The sequence below is a fragment of the Quercus suber genome, unplaced genomic scaffold, assembly GCF_002906115.3.
Source record: "Quercus suber isolate HL8 unplaced genomic scaffold, Cork oak 2.0 scaffold_8, whole genome shotgun sequence".
Lineage (NCBI taxonomy): Eukaryota > Viridiplantae > Streptophyta > Magnoliopsida > Fagales > Fagaceae > Quercus > Quercus suber.
The window spans coordinates 2,956,244-2,978,772 of record NW_027069474.1 but is presented as its reverse complement, the minus strand read 5'-3'; the positions used below and the strand labels follow the sequence as shown (position 1 = coordinate 2,978,772).

Here is a 22,529-nt window from a genome sequence, read left to right as displayed (position 1 = left end):
TATCCAAGTAGGATGTAGCCTGTTAAGTATGTGTTTAACATGTATTTGGTAAGGCTTATGTTTTGGCAGCCATTTAGTTAAAGTCATTTTCGTCCTCAGATTTAAACAAATAAGCTACCTAAACATAAGTTAACCAACTGTGTCTTTTAACTATAATGGATGGATTGTATTTTTTTTTTTTTGGTAAAGATGGATAGATTGTATTGGAACTTCATAAAGGGTAATCTGGCTATTATGTATTTTCACTTGTATTTATAGGTCTAAGTATGGTTCATGACTAGATTGACCTAGCTTACTGATATGTACCCAACTGTGCAGAAATGGACATAAAGAAAGTTGTTGTAAAAGACACCTTAACTACCAATAATTGTATTCATAGCTCAAATGTGGGATAAGTTGAGTTGATGCCAGCTTTCTTTGTGAAACAATGCTAAAAATAAATTAATAAAGTAATAACTACCCATTCTGACAAGTAAATGTTGCCAAATGTATCCCAAATGAAATTGTTTTACATTGGCCCAAATCGTCTTCTACTTTTATACAGTAAGTAAATAGCTGTGAGCTTATTCAATTTTGGGCTTACAAACACGTGATTGGGCTTGGTCCTGAATCCTAATGGCTAAGAAATCTATGCAGTGGGCTTTATATCTATTTTGTTCAGTCCTCATAGAGAAATGCAAGATGGAGCTCTAAGTCTTGGGCTTGTATTTAGGCCACAATGAGTTGGGAAGAATTTAGAAACTCTTTTGTTCATCATTTGCCACAACTTAATAAAGAAAAAATAAAAAAAATGAAATAATATATATATAAAATATATAATAGAGTAATAAAAAATAAAAAAAAAGAGTGTGAGACGTATAGTGTATTTTAAAATTAAGTAATTAAAAAAAAAAAACTCTTTTACACAAAATTTAGTCGAAGTACGTAAAAATTCTGGTGCTCTAAAATAAGGGGCAGCGTTAGCAAGAAAAAAAAAGATATAATTTTTTTAATATATATTTTTTACCCTCTAAAATAAAATAAAAATTGAACACCTGACTTAAATATCTTTTAAGTCCAGCTACAATAAGCTTGAATATAACTTTCTTAACAATTTATTCTTGCAAATAAAGTTACAATTAAATTATACATTTGACCGAATCTGTGAGTATAGTAGTTGATTTTGAACGTTTTTTATTCGTTATTTGTTAAGTGGGGACTGGGGCATAGCCAGTTGCTAAGTTAGTTAGAAGTTAGCAAATGTTAACATTAAAAGACAATTAAAAAATTAGACAATGGGTGATTTTAAAAAAATTAGACAAAGAATTTGGGATAGGGGAGTGATTGAGTGAAGAGAAAAACAAATGTTAAGACAAAAAAAAAAAAAAAATTCTTAATACAATTACAAAGACCAATAGCTGTCAAAGTTGAGTTGAATTGTTAAATAAAAGAATTGTATAGAGTAAAGACATAAACTAATTGATAAAAATATGCTAAGCAATAATAATTATAGTTCACTTGAAAACAATAATTAACATCTATATTATATTTTTTTATTCTAAGATAAAAATTTTACTTTACCCTAATCTAAATGTATGTGTGTGAAACTCTTTCCTAGAGAATTGAACCCCTGACCCTTGCTTCCACATGACCTCACAAAAACTTATTCTAGTCAAGTGGCTATCAATCCAAGGATGCACGGTGGTATTGTATCTAGAAACAATAGAATATTTTCAAGATTTAATCTTAGCAACCATAATTACTATGTTTATTATATTAAAAGAAATAATATACCAAATGAAATTATAATTTATGTTTTATTCTCTTCATGGTACTATGGGCAAATTTGTAATAAAGAAACTATGTAAACCGCAACATTCATCTCCTACATTCATCTTCTTATTGACCCCCTTGAAAAAAATCCTAAAGTCTCCGCTATCTAAAATTGTAATAGTTAGGGGATGCTTGGGGAGATTGGTTGTTAGGCCATCTTTGTTGCAAGAAGTCATTGACAGAGACAGTGGAACGCATGACTTAAATCCCTTATACCAAATAAGCACGTGAGAACTAAAAATGTGAAAAATATCCTTTTTTTTTTTTTGAAGCTGAATGAATCAAGCAATAGAAAACAAAGCACTAACAACCAATAGACCAATGAATAGACTACTTAAATAAATGAATGATTCAGCATAAGCTACCAAAATTATTCAACTATCCAGCTCAAGTTGCTCTATTCAATAAGGTCGAATATATTGGAGCTAGCATAAATTAAACAAAATATATACCGTATATGATGACAGACACAGTCAACAGTAAGTACCAGAAAAACAAAACTGCAAAGCCTATGAAAAGTTTAGGCACTTCAACTATAGATGCTAGCGTCTTTGAAAGAAAAAATTTCTGACTGATCAGGATGGGGAAGGAATCCAGAAGATTAGTGCTTGGTGCAACTTCAGTAGTATTATTGCTTGTTATCTTCTTGCTTTATGCTGCATATTTCACATTCGATGTCAACCCATTTGATTCATGTAATACCTTTTTTTTTATGTTCGCTTTTCTTGAATGATTATAAGTTTTTGGCACTGTGCTATTTTGGTTTTAACATCTTCTTCTTCCTCTCCCCACAATTGACTATGCTAATTTGAGCTGTCTGATAATGCAGGGAAGGACCATCTATCAAATTGGAATGGTAGTCCCTACAGAAGAAAGGTTGATAAAGGCGTAGAAGTTGTTGAACCTCTAGAATTTACTATGAGAAGATTAGTGAGAGGTTACCTTCTTTATCTTTAGCTTTTTATGATTTACTACTCAACTTACTTTCAAATTACAACATAAGCTATTATCTGTATAAGTTCCAATACACCCAATACAACTACAAGATTGCCCTTTAATTTTCTAATTCATGTAAACTGAGAAGTCTTATTTTTGCATACAGGTGAAGATCGAGTTCAGCTTGAAACTACTGGTTTTTCTTGCCACTCTGACCTTCACTCAGAAGTATGTGTCGCAAAAAAACCAGTTATAATTGACAACAATGCATTAACTGCTTACCTACAATCCTCTCAAGTCCAAGTTAATCACACGGTTAGACCATATGCTAGGAAAGAGGATGAGACGGCTATGGAACAAGTCTCACCTGTGCAAATACTAAATGGAAATGCTAGCCTACCTGCTTGTCAATTCACTCATGATGTCCCAGCTGTTGTGTTCTCCTCTGGTGGCTTCACAGGCAACCTATTTCATGAGTTTAATGAGCTCATCATCCCCTTATTCATCACATGTTACCACTTTAAATCCCACCTACAATTTGTCATCACTGATTTTAAGCCTTGGTGGGTCAGAAAATACAATCAGATTCTAACCCGCTTATCAAAATTTGAGGTGATAAATCCAGCAAAAGATGGAGGTGTTCACTGCTTTCCTGGAGCAGTTATAGGGTTAAAGTACCATGACAATCTAGCCTTAAGTCCTACAGAAATTCCTGGAGGGTATTCTATGTTTGACTTCAAGCATTTCCTAAGAGAAACATATAGCCTGAAGATAAAGAATGTTTCTGATATAGAAAAGCCAAAGCTACTTCTCATATCTCGTCCTAAAACAAGAAAGTTTATGAATGAAGATGAAATGGTGGATATGATGGAGGAACTTGGTTTTGAAGTTGTTGTGGCAACACCTAATAGGATGTCAAACTTGGACAAGTTTGCAGAGGTACTCAACTCGTGTAACGTCATGGTTGGAGCACATGGTGCTGGAGTTACAAATACTGTGTTCTTGCCTGCTGGGGCAGTAATGGTCCAAGTGGTGCCACTGGGGTTGGATTGGGCTTCAACAGCTTACTTTGGTGGACCAGCAAAAGAGATGGGGGTGCATTATTTGGAGTACAAGATTGAGCCAACGGAGAGCTCGCTTTTCAAAGAGTATGGTCCAGACCACCCAGTAATTTCTGATCCCATGTCTATATTCTTGAAGGGCTACAATGCTGCAAGAGCTACATATGTTGACGGGCAGAACCTAATGATAAACTTGGTAAGGTTTAGGGAGACCCTTAAGAAAGCAATGAAGTTTCTTGCAAACTAGATTTTTTTTTTTTTTTTTGGTCTTGTATAGATTCATTCAATCATGTTTTTTACATATTGTTTGAGAAACAAGGGTATCCATGAAAGTTTATTTTTAATGCTTTAAAACTTCCAAAATAAAACGTAATGCATTTATTTCATCGATTGAACAACGTCATACATTTAAACCATCATTTAAGTACTGATCTGATCAGACACAGATATTATGGAATCACGGTAATATCAACAAATTTAGCTCTAGATAAAGATGCAAAACCGTGTGTAGCTGTGCAAAAGAATGATTAACCTTTTCAATATAACTGTGTTTTAAGTATACAAGGCTCATATGATGCATATAAAGTACCTTCCTTAATCAGTATAGGGAACAATGAGAGTGGGTGATACATAAAGAATACAAGCAGCTTTAGCAACAAAAGACTCAGCAAGCAATCAACTGGGTTGCATACGAGTGGCTGATATATACGGGAACTTTCACTTTATACTGTAAATGTTAATGTAAATTGTTAAATAGGTACACTTTAGTTAAAAATCTACTAGCACAAACTAATCATGCCCAAGCAATCAAGTGAACATAATTCATTTAAACCCTACATCACATGGGTCTACTTGCAAGACCATAAAGTATTCCATGTATTTTAGCTGTAGCCTTTAACCTAACCATTCTTACTGTTCTTAACTGATATTCTTCTAAACTAAACCTAACCATTCTAACTATTCTTCAATGATACTCTTCTAAAAAAGGAGCACCATCATAGATAATTAGATTCTTGTAAGGCACGGATCATCCAGGAAGCTGCAGAATTTTGTGCTTCCTTTACTCTGGACTTTTCGTCTCCCTCAAGATATAAAACACCATCTACTGTTGGTATTTGGACTGATGAAACATATTTTTTGTCGTGTGGTGGACCCTCATCCTTCTCAAGGCTGCAAGTTATAGCAAAAGTACATTTAGATTCAATATCTTACGATATAGATATGAAAGTGAGAATTTGAAAAAACAGTGAATACTTGAGAAGAAGAAAGGCATGAAAATTTTATATCCAACATAGGTGGTGGTTTGACAGTACATACATGGAGGAGATAAAAATAAAAAATAAAAAAAAAGCATCTCATTGCAAGATTAAAAACTACAATGAATGAGTGCCCACAAGCCAATAGAACAAACTACAAAGCCTAATAGTTTATGTTCATTTGACATGCCATAGAGATCAGTATTCCTGGTTCCAGTCATTGTGAACCCAGTAATCTAGCTCTTCAAAACATTCCATGCCATCCTTAAGAAATTCTAAATCATAAACTATGGGAGAGAGAGGAGGGAAGAAGGGGGAGAGAGAATACAGAAGGCTTAATTGCGGTTAACTTACAAAACTAACAGGCTCATCATCGAATAATTCAGAACCCACACACACATATACTTTCTATTGCTTCACTGCTCATAATAAAGAAGCTCATACCTGTAAATAGGCTTAGGCCATTTTTTCTTGCCACAAAGCTCATGTAACTTCTGCTTTGCTCCATCAATCTCAAATGACTTATTGAGCCCAAAAGAAAAATCTAACCTCCCAAAGTTAGTGGGCATAGATTCCGATAACTTGAGCAAAGCTTGCTTTGCTGCATTAAGCTTTGCAGTTTCCTTCTTCTCAGAAGAACCTGAGGCAATAAACTTACCATCAACATATACAGTCGCAACATTCTTTTCCCCGTTCTTCCAATACTTAATGTCAACTTGCTTCCCTTGCTTCTGACACAACTCAAACAACATCGTGACAGGCTGTGGTTGTTTTTGCAAGTCTTCAAGTGTGACAATAGGTTCCAAGAGAGCCCTAAAGATCTTCAAATATAAAACAACCAAAGATGAATTCTATATCAATATAGAGATAGACACTAAAAGTCCAAAACAAGAAAATAAAAAAGACAAATCATTTCTGCCAAATAAGAAAAGATGAGTTAAATACACACCACCCATAATTGTTGCAGGTCGAGATTGAGATCAACATATATAGCTGCTGCCACAGACTCTACAATGTCAGCAAGAATCTTTGGGGCTTTTACTAATCCGCCATATACAACTGTATCGTCCTCCTGACTGACTGCATCAGCAAACTCTTTAACCTATAGAAATAACACAAAAACCATTTGCATAGAACAAATCAAGAACCAATCTTCGCTCAAATTCTAAACATATTTTAACCAAAAATAAATCCAAAAAATACGGATCCTCATCAGAAAATTCACTTGTAAACTCTTAAAGAGTCGTACACACTATTTATTCACATTCAAAGGTGCCTTCAATTCATTGCTTTTTTATTAGAAAAATATAAGCATCCACTGTCATAGTCATAAAACATTTAGTTATTTACACCAAACGAATAAGAGACAATATCTGTCAGCATTCCCCAAAAAAAAAAAAAAAAAACTCTGTTTAAGACAAATTCCGCCCTAAAAAAGCGCTCACTAAAAACTCATTACTCAAAACCTAAAATTTCTAGTGATAACAAAGACAAGGTCACAAGAAGTTTACAAACACAAGCATCCTCTCCCACATCTAGAAAATTGTTTAATCGAATACGTATAGTTTATTAAATAACACTTCACATACAAAAAACTGCAATTCCATCCCTTTTTTCTTTTTTTTTTTTTTTTTCTTTTTTAAGTATTGATTGTGTAATTCCATCATTTTGCTTATAAATTTATTCTACAATGCCTCAATCTTTCAATGTGCCACTTTTTAAACACTATGCAACTTAAATGACATGTGAATAAATTGAAAGGGGAGACTGGTACTTATTAAATTTTTTTAACCCAATGACCTCTAGCTCAAGTTGCACTTCCTTCTCCCACAAAAATTGTATTTTTTTTTTTCAAATAAAACTTAAACATATGAAAGGTCTGCTGATGTGGCTTGTTGTGATTGGTACATATATACACATATAAAAAATTTATCTCTCTCTCTCTCTCTCTAGCCTTTTATTTATTTATTTTAGTTAAAGTAAAAACTGTAGCATTAACCAATAAATTTAACCATTGTAGTAGACAATAAATTCATAATAACGTACGAAAAATAATTAATCTTAATTAAAAAAAATAAAAGACAATATAAACAAACTAATAAAGAAAAAAACTAAAAAAAAAAAAAGTTGGAAGCTTTGTTTTGACCTTATCATGAAGAGGGGCGGCATGGTGTCTGATAAAGCGGTGGAGGCCGTGGCGGACGGCGACGCGGGCGAGTTTCTCGGTGCTGATATTGGCGGCGCGTAGAGACGAGAGCAGTCCAGGCTCGAGGTTAGGGTAAGCCAAGAAGACGTAATTGCTGAGAGCGAGCCCGAGCACGGCGTCGCCGACGAACTCGAGGCGCTGGTAGGACTTAAACGACTCGCCGTTGTTGTAGGAAGAGTGAGTGAGTGCTTCTGCAAGTAGCGACTTGTCTTTGAACCTGTAGGAGAGGATTTCTTCCACGGATCTTATGGAAGATGCCATGTCATCAGCAGCACCACCGGATGTGGATGGTGGTGATGAGGAGGAGGAGGAGGAGGAGGAGGAGGAGGAGAGTGAGGTGGCGGTGGGGATTGTGTAGAGGAAAGGTGAGACGGAGGGCATAGGGAGATTGTAGAGATCGGTGCACCAGGGTGTGAGGATATCTAGCTGAGGATCCAAATCCATTGCGTTCATCGTTATTAGCTTTTTGGGCTTTGGGAGTGAAGAGGTTTTACTTTTATATGGAAAAGGGACTCTCTGTAGCTGTTATGTGTATCTGTAGTTTCTACTTTCTAGAATTTCACGAGTCCTAGCTGAGCCTGAGTTACGGTAAGTTTATAGGATTAAAAGCGCGTGATATAGACGCGCGTTTTGTTGCGTGAGGTGGTGATTTTTTTAAATAATTTACTCAGGTTTGGGGTTTGGTTTGGTCAAGGATGTCAGAACACAGGACATGATCCCAAGATCATAGATAGCTGTTGTTCAGTAAGTTGTTGAGTCTGATACAATACAATTCCTTGGCTGTTACAATCTAGTACAATTCTTCCTTTCGCGGTTTTGTAATATGACTGTTGTAAAAATTTTGAACGTTTGAAAATTATGATCAAAGGAAATATGACTGCCAGGGGATTTGAAAAATATTAGCTATTGTAAAATTTGAAAGGGAAACATGTCAATGGCTTTAAAAATGTGATATTAGTTGTTAATAATTGTTATTATTAGAGCAAAAAAATAATCTCAGTAATAAATTCAAACCTGAACAAAAAAAATTACTTATAATTTGTTGTGAAAAATATTATCGACAAAACTATTAAAAAAACAAACAAAGAAAAATTAAAGGCACAGTATTTAAAAAGAGATAGAAAAAAGATAAAGAATTTATTATAAAAAATATGGTAAATTCCACAAACCTACCTTGACATATGTGATAATACCCATTAAGTCCAAAACATTCTAAAACCTACCCATTTAATCCTCAAGAGACAATTTTGTCCCTAACTTTCTGTCTCTGTTTCTCTCCCCTTCTCTCTTCTCTTTCTCTCTTTCTCAAAACCCACCGCCCAACAAACCCATATCACCCACAATCACTAGAAAAGCCACTGACCACCACACTCATATCACCCACACCCACTCTATGCAAATCTTCACTGTCGGCTAAAGATCCTCAAGCGAAATGCTCTCGATTATCTCAGTAGAGAAATTCTCTCTCTGCAAAAACCCCATGCAAGGCTCAGGGTGAACCTCGCTCGACTAGCCAGTGTTGTCCTCCGACGTCGGCAGTGGCAAGCTCGTGAGCCTTTGTAGCTCGCCGAAGATGTCGTTGCTACAAGCAGAGAAGTCACTGAAAGCTTGAGGGAGATCTAAAATGTCCCCCGACAATGATCTGGACTTCACCAACTTGTTGGTCCGCAATTCCAGCTCGCCGAGACGCATGTCGACGACAGAGTCGATGAGGTTCTCAGACACGAAAGCGGATCTCACGGCGACGGGACCGAAAAACGAGCAGCTGTAGGTGTCATCGCCACCGTTGTCGTTGTGAAATATGTTAGGTAGGTAAGTGGATTAAAATAAACTTTGGGTGATATGAGTTTTCTAGGCAGCAGTGGGTGTGGGTGATATAAGTGTGGTCAGTGGCTTTTCTAGTGGCTGTGGGTGATATGGGTTTGTTGGGTGGTGGGTTTAGAGAGAGAGAGAGAGAGAGGGGGAGAGGAACGGAGACAGATTAGAGAAAGAGAAAGAAAGTTAGGGATAAAATTGTCTTTTGCGAACTAAATTGGTAGGTTTTAAAATGTTTTGTACCTAATTGATATTATCACAAATCTCAGGTAAGTTCGTGGAATTTACCCTAAACAATATTTCAAAAAGCACATTGGAAAAAAACAGAAAAGTAAACTTAACTCTCCAATTTAGTAAGAAAATGCTTAACATTCTCTAACCCCTGATTGAGTTTTGGATTTATTTGAAAAATTAAAAATATGCCTTTTAAAAACAATATTCAAATTGCCAATTTGTTATTTTTAACAATCTACCCAACAAATTAGAGCAATATTGATGGTGCTATTGCTAAATATTTTAGCAATTGAGCTACAGTAAAGTACGCAATCTTTTTTTTTGAAAAGTAAACTACGCAATCTTACTATAGCTTATGTTTTTTTTTTTTTTTTTGGGATAAAACTATAGCTTAAGTTTGATAATAAATAATTCTTTTTTATTCTATCATCAAATTAAAAAATATTTCTTACTTTTCACTCTCTCTTTTTTCTTTCTTACGTCTCCTCTCTCTCATTTCATTTTTCATTTTTTTTTGCTTTTTTTATTCTTCACCTCTCTCTCTCTCTCTCTCTCTCTCTCTATGTTCTTTCTTTTTTCTTTCTCTCTTTTCTCTCCTCTTTTGTCTATATCTCCATCTATGTGAGTTTGGTGGTAGTGGTTGATTTTCAGTGTGGTTTTGTAGATTTTGGCTATGGTGGTGGTGTGGCGGTGATTTATTTTGGTTGTGGCTGAGTTTTATGAGTTTGGTTGAGTTTGGTGGTGGTGATTGATTTTGCCATTTTGGGTGTGATTTCTTGGATTTTAGTAGTGGTAGTGATGTACCATCAATATCTACCATCAATATGATATTGAAGCCCTAATGGTGTGTTTAAATATCACTTATTTTGCTGAAAATTAAAAACACTATAACAAAATAATTTTATAATGTGTGAATAATACTGTAAGACTATTTTTAATGAAAATTTTGATGAAAAAAGAAGTTTGTAGGTCTCATAAACAGTATATAGAACCCACTGGAAGTGTGTTTCAGCATGGAGACAAGCTTCAAAAAAAGAAAAAAGGAAAACACAAACGCTCGGATAGTGCCTTTTTGCAAAAGTTTTTCATAACTTGTTAGGATCACAAGTTCTGATTGATGTATAATCTTTTTCACATAAACCAGCTATTACCTCTACTTTTTAATTTTATAACAATCATAATATATAAACATGTCACCTCAGAGAGAGAGCGAGAGAGAGAGACAGAGAGATATGTAAATAGTTACTTATTGGGGTAATTACAGTAAACCCATCTGAGGTTAGGCCCGTTTTTACTTTACCTACCTGTGGTTCAGAACTTATTACTTTACCCATCTGAGGTCCCTTCCGTTATCACTTTACCCACCTGAAGTCCCTTCCGTTAGAGATCTGTTACCCACCTCTTCCTTTGCCGTTAGAAGAACACATTTTTAGAGAAAAACAAACATAACATGAATCAAAAAGTTAGGATTTGATATTAAAAACAAATGTATATGAATGTAAGAAATAAAATTCCAAACAACTACAAATCAAATTGTTTGAAATTAAAACAAGTACTACACCGGTGGTGGCTCTTTTGTACTTCAACATGATCTTCCCCTTCCACAAACTCATCAACAACCCAATCACCCAGGTCTGAGAGAGGAGAAAAACGATTATGAACCACCCATGGATACCGACCAAGGATCGGCGACACCACTGTCAGACTCGAAGCCTCAATCTCCGCCATCGTCGAGCTACCCACCATAACACCGGTGGACCCAGAGTCACGATATAAAGAAAAAAACTAAAAAAAAAAAAAGTTGGAAGCTTTGTTTTGACCTTATCATGAAGAGGGGCGGCATGGTGTCTGATAAAGCGGTGGAGGCCGTGGCGGACGGCGACGCGGGCGAGTTTCTCGGTGCTGATATTGGCGGCGCGTAGAGACGAGAGCAGTCCAGGCTCGAGGTTAGGGTAAGCCAAGAAGACGTAATTGCTGAGAGCGAGCCCGAGCACGGCGTCGCCGACGAACTCGAGGCGCTGGTAGGACTTAAACGACTCGCCGTTGTTGTAGGAAGAGTGAGTGAGTGCTTCTGCAAGTAGCGACTTGTCTTTGAACCTGTAGGAGAGGATTTCTTCCACGGATCTTATGGAAGATGCCATGTCATCAGCAGCACCACCGGATGTGGATGGTGGTGATGATGAGGAGGAGGAGGAGGAGGAGGAGGAGGAGAGTGAGGTGGCGGTGGCGGTGGGGATTGTGTAGAGGAAAGGTGAGACGGAGGGCATAGGGAGATTGTAGAGATCGGTGCACCAGGGTGTGAGGATATCTAGCTGAGGATCCAAATCCATTGCGTTCATCGTTATTAGCTTTTTGGGCTTTGGGAGTGAAGAGGTTTTACTTTTATATGGAAAAGGGACTCTCTGTAGCTGTTATATATATCTGTAGTTTCTACTTTCTAGAATTTCACGAGTCCTAGCTGAGTTACGGTAAGTTTATAGGATTAAAAGCGCGTGATATAGACGCGCGTTTTGTTGCGTGAGGTGGTGATTTTTTTAAATAATTTACTCAGGTTTGGGGTTTGGTTTGGTCAAGGATGTCAGAACACAGGACATGATCCCAAGATCATATAGATAGCTGTTGTTCAGTAAGTTGTTGAGTCTGATACAATACAATTCCTTGGCTGTTTTACAATCTAGTACAATTCTTCCTTTTGCGGTTTTGTAATATGACTGTTGTAAAAATTTTGAACGTTTGAAAATTATGATCACAGCAAATATGACTGCCAGGGAATTTGAAAAATATTAGCTATTGTAAAATTTGAAAGGGAAACATGTCAGTGGCTTTCAAAATGAGAAATTAGTTGTTAATAGTTGTTATTATTAGAGCAAAAAAATAATCTCAGTAGTAAATTCAAATCTGAACAAAAAAAAAAATTACCTATAATTTGTTGTAAAAATATTGTCGACAAAACTATTAAAAAAAAACAAACAAAGAAAACTTAAAGACACAATATTTAAAAGGGATTGAAAAAAAATAAAGAATTTATTATAAAAAATATGGTAAATTCCACAAACCTATTTTGAAATATGTGATAATACCCATTAAGTCCAAAACATTCTAAAACCTACCCATTTAGTCCTCAAGAGACAATTTTGTCCCTAACTTTCTTTCTCTCTCTACAATCTGTCTCTGTTTCTCTCCCCTTCTCTCTTCTCTTTCTCTCTTTCTCTCTTTCTCAGATCTCTCTCTCAAAACCCACCGCCCAACAAACCCATATCACCCACAATCACTAGAAAAGCCACTGACCACCACACTCATATCACCCACACCCACTCTATGCAAATCTTCACCGTCGGCTAAAGATCCTCAAGCGAAATGCTCTCGATTATCTCAGTAGAGAAATTCTCTCTCTGCAAAAACCCCATGCAAGGCTCAGGGTGAACCTCGCTCGACTAGCCATTGTTGTCCTCCGACGTCGGCGGTGGCAAGCTCGTGAGCCTTTGTAGCTCGCCGAAGATGTCGTTGCTACAAGCAGAGAAGTCACTGAAAGCTTGAGGGAGATCTAAAAAGTCCCCCGACAATGATCTGGACTTAACCAACTTGTTGGTCCGCAATGCCAGCTCGCCGAGACGCATGTCGACGACAGAGTCGATGAGGTTCTCAGACACGAAAGCGGATCTCACGGCGACGGGACCGAAAAACGAGCAGCTGTAGGTGTCATTGCCGCCGTTGTCGCTGTGAAATATTTTAGGTAGGTAAGTGGATTAAAATAAACTTTGGGTGATATGAGTTTTCTAGGCAGCAGTGGGTGTGGGTGATATAAGTGTGGTCAGTGGCTTTTCTAGTGGCTGTGGGTGGTATGGGTTTGTTGGGTGGTGGGTTTAGAGAGAGAGAGAGAGAGAGAGAGAAGGGGAGAGGAACGGAGACAGATTAGAGAAAGAGAAAGAAAGTTAGGGACAAAATTGTCTTTTGAGAACTAAATTGGTAGGTTTTAGAATGTTTTGTACCTAATTGATATTATCACAAATCTCAAGTAAGTTTGTGGAATTTACCCTAAACAATATTTCAAAAAGCACATTGGAAAAAAACAGAAAAGTAAACTTAACTCTCCAATTTAGTAAGAAAATGCTTAACATTCTCTAACCCCTGATTGAGTTTTGGATTTATTTGAAAAATTAAAAATATGCCTTTTAAAAACAATATTCAAATTGCCAATTGTTATTTTTAACAATCTACCCAACAAATTAGAGCAATATTGATGGTGCTATTGCTAAATATTTTAGCAATTGAGCACAGTAAAGTACGCAATCTTTTTTTTTGAAAAGTAAACTACGCAATCTTACTATAGCTTATGTTTTTTTTTTTTTTTTGGGATAAAACTATAGCTTAAGTTTGATAATAAATAATTCTTTTTTATTCTATCATCAAATTAAAAAATATTTCTTACTTTTCATCTCTCTTTTTTCTTTGTTACGTCTCCTCTCTCTCATTTCATTTTTCATTTTTTTTTCTTTTTTTATTCTTCACCTCTCTCTCTCTCTCTCTCTCTCTCTCTCTCTATGTTCTTTCTTTTTTCTCTCTCTTTTCTCTCCTCTTTTGTCTATATCTCCATCTATGTGGGTTTGGTGGTAGTGGTTGATTTTAAGTGTGGTTTTGTAGATTTTGGCTATGGTGGTGGAGTGACGGTGATTTATTTTGGTTGTGGCTGAGTTTTATGAGTTTGGTGGTGGTGATTGATTTTGCCATTTTGGGTATGGTTTCTGGGATTTTAGTAGTGGTAGTGATGTACCATCAATATGATATTGATGCTCTAATGGTGTGTTTAAATATCACTTATTTTGCTGAAAATTGAAAACACTATAGCAAAATAATTTTATAATGTGTGAATAATACTGTAAGACTATTTTTAATGAAAATTTTGATGAAAAAAGAAGTTTGTAGGTCTCATAAACAGTATATAGAACCCCCTGGAAGTGTGTTTCAGCATGGAGACAAGCTTTAAAAAAAGAAAAAGGAAAACACAAACCCCCGGATAGTGCGTTTTTGCAAAAGTTTTTCATAACTTGTTAGGATCACAAGTTCTGATTGATGTATAATATTTTTCACATAAACCAGCTATTACCACTACTTTTTAATTTTATAACAATCATAATATATAAACATGTCACCTCAGAGAGAGAGCGAGAGAGAGAGACAGAGAGATATGTAAATAGTTACTCATTTCTCACAAGGGAAGAGCAATTGCAAAAATCTCAATAAACTTAATGGAATGAAACATTCTTGATCCAAGTTGTCCAACCCCTTGAATTATTTTGTTCAGGGTGAAGGAGAATGGCAGGAAAGGCTAATACGCTGACAAGCAGGTTGGGAGATATAAAAGACAAGGCCTTTGTAGAGTTTATAATCCACAACCCAACCAGCAGAACTTTGTTAAGAGAGACTGTATGTCTTGCTTATAAATTAACAGCCGAATTCTTGTTTCCGAAACATTCATTAAGAACTATATAGAAGACACATAATTTGCTTATTACAGACTACCAAAGATAATCAAATCGGATTCTGTTTCTGAATGCAGAAACACTGACCACCTTTTTTTTTTCTTTAAAGGTAACAAGAAAGATAACATATTTACTCATTGTCCCCGTATCTAAGACAAAAGGTGTTACCATGTCCATTCAAAACATGATAATTGCGTTTGGGTTCACAATCATAGCTACAAATAAAGCTCAATTGAAAATCATACAAGGCTAAAAACCAACCTTCTCCACAAGACTCTCAAGAAAATTTCACAAAATAACAAAACCTACTTTAGGAATGAAATCAGTGAGAGGGGGGTGGGTGCACTTACACGGAGGCAACTACTGAAAGTAGCATCTCTTAACATGTCCGGAAGGCAACTTCTTAATGCATCACAAGCCCTGCAACATAAAAATCAAAGAACATTTCCCTAATTTTTTTTTTTTTTTTTTTTTTTTTCCCTGCCAGTGAACAGTAAAATCACATGATTTTACTGTGCAGGGGACAAAAAACACTGTTCATACACTGTTTAGCACTGTTCACAGTACTGTTCACGCACTAAAAAATATTAAAAAGGGGTAATTACAGTAAACCTACCTGAGGTTAGGCCCGTTTTCACTTTACCTATCCGTGGTTCAAAACTTATCACTTTACCCACCTGAGGTCCCTTCCGTTATCACTTTACCCACCTGAAGTCCCTTCCGTTAGAGATCTGTTACCCACCTCTCCCTTTGCCGTTAAAAGAACACATTTTTAGAGAAAAACAAACATAACATGAATCAAAAAGTTAGGGTTTGATATTAAAAACAAATGTATATGAATGTAAGAAATAAAATTCCAAACAACTACAAATCAAATTGTTTGAAATTAAAACAAGTACTACACCGGTGGTGGCTCTTTTGTACTTCAACATGATCTTCCCCTTCCACAAACTCATCAACAACCCAATCACCCAGGTCTGAGAGAGGAGAAAAACGATTATGAACCACCCATGGATACCGACCAAGGATTGGCGACACCACTGTCAGACTCGAAGCCTCAATCTCCGCCATCGTCGAGCTACCCACCATAATACCGGTGGACCCAGAGTCACGATAGCCTCGTCCATGAGTAACCTCTGCATCGGAGACTGAGCCTAACGAGAAACCCACCTTAACAGAGCCGAGAACCACCGTGTTGGAGTTACTACAAGCCGCCAAGGCTTTTCCGGCCACTGGATGTCCAAGAACTCTCAACGGGATGGGTGCGAAAAGCCCCGATCATATTGCTGAGAAGCCCCTGTTCTAGGTTTGAAAATTTTTTGATCATGTGTTCTGGGTTGGGTCGCTGCTGCTGTTTGGTTGTTTGGTCGTTTGGGCGTTGGTGTTTTGGGTTGGGTCGCTGCTGCTGTTTGGTTGTTTGGCCGTTTGGGCGTTGGTGTTCTAGGTTGGGTCGTTGTTTAAAGATCATGTTGATGAGTGAAGAGTGTTCTGGGTTGGGTCGTTGAAGGGGAAAAACGATTATGAACCACCCATGTGTTTTGGGTTGGGTCGTTGTTTGAAGAGTGAAGAGTGTTCATACCTCTTTTTTTATTTTGGTTTGGCCATTTATTTCACAACAGAGATTATTACACAGAACCATACCCTTGAACTCAACTCTAAAAACCCTCCAAGCTCTTTCAAAAAAATTCAAACCCTAACTTTTTGATTCGTGTTATGTTTGTTTTTCTCTAAAAATGTGTTCTTCTAACGGCAAAGGGAGAGGTAGGTAACAGATCTCTAACGGAAGGGACTTCAGGTGGGTAAAGCGATAACGGAAGGGACCTTAGGTGGGTAAAGTGATAAGTTTTGAACCACGGGTAGGCAAAGTGAAAACGGGCCTAACCTCAGGTGGGTTTACTGTAATTATCCCTTACTTATTTCTCACAAGGGAAGAGCAATTGCAAAAATCTCAATAAACTTAATGGAATGAAACATTCTTGCTCCAAGTTGTCCAACCCCTTGAATTATTTTGTTCAGGGTGAAGGAGAATGGCAGGAAAGGCTAATACGCTGACAAGCAGGTTGGGAGATATAAAAGACAAGGCCTTTGTAGAGTTTATAATCCACAACCCAACCAGCAGAACTTTGTTAAGAGAGACTGTATGTCTTGCTTATAAATTAACAGCCGAATTCTTGTTTCCGAAACATTCATTAAGAACTATATAGAAGACACATAATTTGCTTATTACAGACTACCAAAGATAATCAAATCGGATTCTGTTTCTGAATGCAGAAACACTGACCACCTTTTTTTTTTCTTTAAAGGTAACAAGAAAGATAACATATTTACTCATTGTCCCCGTATCTAAGACAAAAGGTGTTACCATGTCCATTCAAAACATGATAATTGCGTTTGGGTTCACAATCATAGCTACAAATAAAGCTCAATTGAAAATCATACAAGGCTAAAAACCAACCTTCTCCACAAGACTCTCAAGAAAATTTCACAAAATAACAAAACCTACTTTAGGAATGAAATCAGTGAGAGGGGGGTGGGTGCACTTACACGGAGGCAACTACTGAAAGTAGCATCTCTTAACATGTCCGGAAGGCAACTTCTTAATGCATCACAAGCCCTGCAACATAAAAATCAAAGAACATTTCCCTAAGAAAAAAATAAATTGAGAAAGAAGAAATCTATGCAGGAGAAGGATGTGGCAGCATAATTTGAGAACTGGAATTGCAATCTATGTAACCAACCTTGGAGTGTCAGACAAACGAAGATAGCATTGAATAATATGTTTCAAAAGACGGGACGAAGGTTGTTCAGCAAGGGCTGCAACCATGTTCCCCAAAACTCTACCTACAGCCAAAAACCATGCCGCTGTGGTACAGATATAATCCAAGCCCACATCATCCAACAGAATTTTTTGAACTATAAATATCGCAACCTACCATCAAAAAACCTTTGTCAGACATTTAAGAACCTTAAAATATGATAACAGGTACTTTGGACATGGCCTTGTTAATTAGGCAAAAGATGACAAGTTGAATGACTGAAATGTTGATGAGCAAGAAATGCGTGTCCATTTCTGGCAAATATTTCATCACTTAAAAAGTTTCATAGGTAATCCTAAACCTGTGCCTCCCATGCAGCTTTGCAGCAACACCCATTAGAGACAAGGTTAATGTAGAAATAATAACTTCAAATGAAAAAAAACAAAAACAAAAAAGGGAACACATTTTGGGTTTCATTGATTTTTAATATGCCATATGTACAATACTGATCTGATCAGACAAAAATTTTATGGAATCACAATAATATCAACAAATTTAGCTCTTGATAAATATGCAAAACTGTGTGCAGCTGTCCAAAATATAAATAAGAAAAAAGCCCCTCCAATCCATGTATTTTAGCTGTAGCCATTAACCTAACCATTCTTATTGTTCTTCACTGATATTCTTCTAAATTAAACCTAACCATCCTAACTGTTCTACATTGATATTTTTCAAAAAAAGGAGCTGTATCATAGACAATTAGATTCTTGTAAGGCACGGATAATCAAGGAAGCTGCAGAATTTTGTGCTTCCTTCACTCTTGACTTTTCATCTCCCACTATATATAAAACACCATCTACTGTTGGTATTTGAACTGATGAAACATATGTCTTGTCATGTGGTGGACCCTCATCCTTCTCAAGGCTGCAAGTTATAGCAAAAGTACATTTAGATTCAATATCTTATGATACAGATATGAAAGTGAGAATTTGAAAAAACAGTGAATACTTGAGAAGAAGAAAGGCAATGAAAAATTTTATATCCAAAATAGGTGGTGGTTTGACAGTACACACATGGAGGAGATTTAAAAAAAGCATTTCATTGCAAAATTAAACACTGCAATGAAGGTGTGAATGCCCACAAGCCAATAGAACAAACTGCAAAGCCTACTAGTTTATATTCATTTGACATGTCATAGAGATCAGTATTCCTGGTTCCATCACACAAATATATATATATATATATATATATACTCTCTAATTCGTCACTGCTCATAATAAAGAAGCGCATACCTGTAAATAGGCTTAGGCCACTTTTTCTTGCCACAAAGCTCATGTAACTTTTGCTTCGCTCCATTGATCTCAAATGACTTATTGAGCCCAAAAGAAAAATCTAACCTCCCAACGTTAGTGGGCATAGATTCCGATAACTTGAGCAAAGCTTGCCTTGCTGCATTAAGCTTTGCAGTTTCCTTCTTCTCAGAAGAACCTAAGGCAATAAACTTACCATCAACATATACAGTCGCAACATTCTTTGCCCCAGTCCTCCTATACTTAATGTCAACTTGCTTCCCTTGCTTCTGACACAACTCAAACAACATTGTGACAGGCTGTGGTTGTTGTTGCAAGTCTTCAAGTGTGACAATAGGTTCCAAGAGAGCCCTAAAGATCTTCAAATATAAAACAACCAAAGATGAACTCTATATCAACATAGAGATAGACACTAAAAGTCCAAAACAAGATTATAAAAAAGACAAATCATTTTTGACAAATAAGAAAAGATGAGTTAAATACACACCACCCATAATTGTTGTAGGTCAAGATTGAGATCAACATATATAGCTGCTGCCACAGACTCCACAATGTCAGCAAGAATCTTTGGGGCTTTTACTGATCCGCCATATACAACTGTATCGTCCTCCTGACTGACCGCATCAGCAAACTCTTTAACCTATAGAAATAACACAAAACCATTTGCATAGAACAAATCAAGAACCAATCTTTGCTCAAATTCTAAACAAATTTTAACCAAAAATAAATCCAAAATATACGGATCCTCATCAGAAAATTCACTTATAAACTCCTAAAGAGTCATACACATTGTTTATTCACATTCAAAGGATGCCTTCAATTCATTGCTTTTTTATTAGAAAAATATAAGCATCCACTGCCACAGTCATAAAATATTTAGTTATTTGCACCAAACAAATCAGAGACAATATCTGTCATGATTCCAAAAAAATACACTTTCCTTAAGACAAATTCCGTCATAAAAGAAGCTCACTAAAAACTCATTACTCAAAACCTAAAATTTCTAGTGACAAAGAAGACAAAAAGTTTACGAACACAACCATACTCTCCCACATCTAGAAAATTGTTTAATCGAATACATATAGTTTAAAATAAACTTTCCTCATAACCCCGCATTCAAAATTTACAATTCCATCCTAAATTTTTTTTATAATTGTATTGATTGTGTACTTCCATCATTTTGCTCATAAATTTATTCTACAACGCCTCAATATTTCAATGTGCCACTTTTTAAACACTATATGTAACTTAAACTACGTGTGGATAAATGGAAACAGGAGACTGGTACTTTTTGCATTTTTTTAAAGCCAATGACCTCTAGCTCAAGTTGCACTTCTCCCACAAAAATTGGTGTATATATATATATATATATTTTTTTTTTCCCCAAATAAAATTGAATCAATAAATCTAGAAAGACAATTTTTGTTTTTCACAATTGCTGATGTGGCTTGTTGTGATTGGTTGCATAATAGAATGATGTTAGTGGTAGATTCATGTGAAAGCACAGTTACTCCAATCTCAGCTTACCATTTTAATAAATTGTAAAGAAAAAGGTCTTGAAAAAATAAAATTGTCTCTAGCATTGATTTTTAAAAAAAAATACAACCCAAGGGACTTGAACTTGGACCAAAATTCAAGAAAAAAAAAATGCATACATACAAACACATATACAAAATTTTTCTCAGTTAAGTAAAAAAAAAAAACTGTAATATTAAACGCTAGCTAACCAATGACTTTAAGCATTGTAATAGACAATAAATTCAGAATAACATTAACACTACAAAAAGTAACTAATAAATAAATAAATTTAAAAAGAAAAAAAAAAGGTTAGAAGCTTTGTTTTGACCTTATCATGAAGAGAGGCAGCCTTGTGTCTGATAAAGCGGTGGAGTCCATGGCGGACGGCGACGCGAGCGAGTTTCTCGGTGCTGATATTGGCGGCGCGTAGAGACGAGAGCTGTCCAGGCTCGAGGTTAGGGTAAGCCAGGAAGACGTAATTGCTGATAGCGAGCCCTAGCACGGCGTCGCCGACGAACTCGAGGCGCTGGTAGGACTTAAACGACTCGCCGTTGTTGTAAGAGGAGTGAGTGAGTGCTTCTTTTAGTAGCGACTTGTCTTTGAACCTGTAGGAGAGGATTTCTTCCACGGATCTTATAGAAGATTCCATGTCATCAGAAGCACCACCGGATGTGGACGGTGGTGATGAGGAGGAGGAGGAGGAGGAGGAGGAGGAGAGTGAGGTGGCGGTGGGGATTGTGTAGAGGAAAGGTGAGACCGAGGGCATAGGGAGATTGTAGAGATCGGTGCACCAGGGTGTGAGGATATCTAGCTGAGGATCCAAATCCATTGCGTCCATCGTTATTGGCTTTTTGATTTTATGGAAAAAGGGACTCTGTATTTCTTTCTTAATTCTTTCTACTTCCTACAATTTCATCAGGAGTCCTAGCTGAGGTATGAATATTAACAGTTATAGGAATAGGATTAACAGCGCGTGGTGAGACGCGCGTTTTGTTGCGGTGACTCTTTACTTAACTCATGCAAGAAACAGGGCACGTGGCAGAGAGAGAATGTCTGAGACGCGTGCTTTCTTTGAGTTTGAAGTCAAAGGACACAGGACATGAAATTGTTGTTCAGTGTGTCTGAGACAATTCCTTGGCTGTTATAAATCTGGTACAATACTTTCTTTCGCGGTTTTGTAATATAAGAGCATTCGCATCGGCTCTTTTATAAATGTGTAAAATACACATTTTGATCACTTTTACACATTTTACACCCAAAAATTCTTTACATCAGCTTTTTTAAAATCATTCAAATATGTGTAAAACTATAAACGAGCTACAGTACCCGTGTAAATTTACACAGGTACTGTAGCTCTTGTATTTATTTTTTTAATAGTTTTTTCTCTCTCTCTCTCTCACTGCCACTCAGCTCCCTCTCTATCTATCTCAGACGTTGCCTCTCTTTCTCTCCACAACTTTCATCCTCAGCTCTCTCTTCCTATCTCACATCTCTCACTCTCTTGTTCAAAGCTCGCCACGGGAGTTCTCAGCATGCCACCGGAGTTCACAGCATGGCAGCGATGATCAATGGCGAGATCGGCGCTGTGGGTCACAACATGGCGAGATCGATCGCGGCGATGATCGGCGATGATCGATGAGCGTGGCGAGGTTGATGATCGGTGATGAGCGTGGCGAGGTCGATGATCGGTGATGAGCGTGGCGAGATTGATCGCGGCAATGATCGGTGATGAGCGTGGCGAGATCAATCGCGGCAATGATCGGCGATGATCAGCGAGCGTGGCGAGGTCGATGATCGGCAATGATTGATGACTGTGGCGAGGTCGATCGCGGTGATGATCGGCACCGTTGATCTGATGTTGATTTTGGTTGATTTGTGTGGGTTTTGGTTGCTGATGATGGTGGTGATGGTGGCTGGGCGGTGATGATGGTGGCTGTGGGTCTGTGAGAGAGAGGGGCAGTGAGAGAGTAATAATAAAAAATTGTAAAATAGAGAATATTTTATTGAATAAACGTGGAAAATAGATAAACTGATGTGAGTGTATTGTAAAAGTGATCGGGTAAAATAGAAAAAGTAGGCTTTTTCATGTAAAATAGACATAGAATTTATAAGAGCTGATGTGAATGCTCTAACTGTTGTAAAAAA

General features: G+C 36.8%; 2 protein-coding genes across 2 annotated transcripts; one reads left to right on the top strand and one right to left on the bottom strand.

Annotated features, from left to right (window-relative positions):
* Positions 1-2,140: 2,140 nt before the first annotated feature.
* LOC112013047 (alpha-1,3-arabinosyltransferase XAT3) lies at positions 2,141-4,177 on the top strand. The gene is made up of 3 exons (XM_024045438.2): positions 2,141-2,507; positions 2,642-2,749; positions 2,915-4,177. Exons 1-3 carry the CDS (start codon positions 2,393-2,395, stop codon positions 4,054-4,056), a joined length of 1,365 nt encoding a protein of 454 aa, XP_023901206.2. The 5' UTR covers positions 2,141-2,392; the 3' UTR covers positions 4,057-4,177.
* Positions 4,178-4,480: 303 nt separating this feature from the next.
* On the bottom strand, positions 4,481-21,323 carry LOC112013019 (uncharacterized). Its single transcript, XM_065776409.1, has 15 exons — positions 20,713-21,323; positions 19,354-19,506; positions 18,849-19,225; positions 18,307-18,480; positions 17,918-17,981; positions 17,539-17,729; positions 17,345-17,414; positions 15,705-15,970; positions 12,760-13,037; positions 11,064-11,733; positions 8,786-9,036; positions 7,212-7,798; positions 6,015-6,167; positions 5,510-5,886; positions 4,481-4,979 (listed from the first exon to the last, which is right to left on the bottom strand). Exons 1-15 carry the CDS (start codon positions 21,220-21,222, stop codon positions 4,805-4,807), a joined length of 4,296 nt encoding a protein of 1,431 aa, XP_065632481.1. The 5' UTR covers positions 21,223-21,323; the 3' UTR covers positions 4,481-4,804.
* Positions 21,324-22,529: the final 1,206 nt, after the last annotated feature.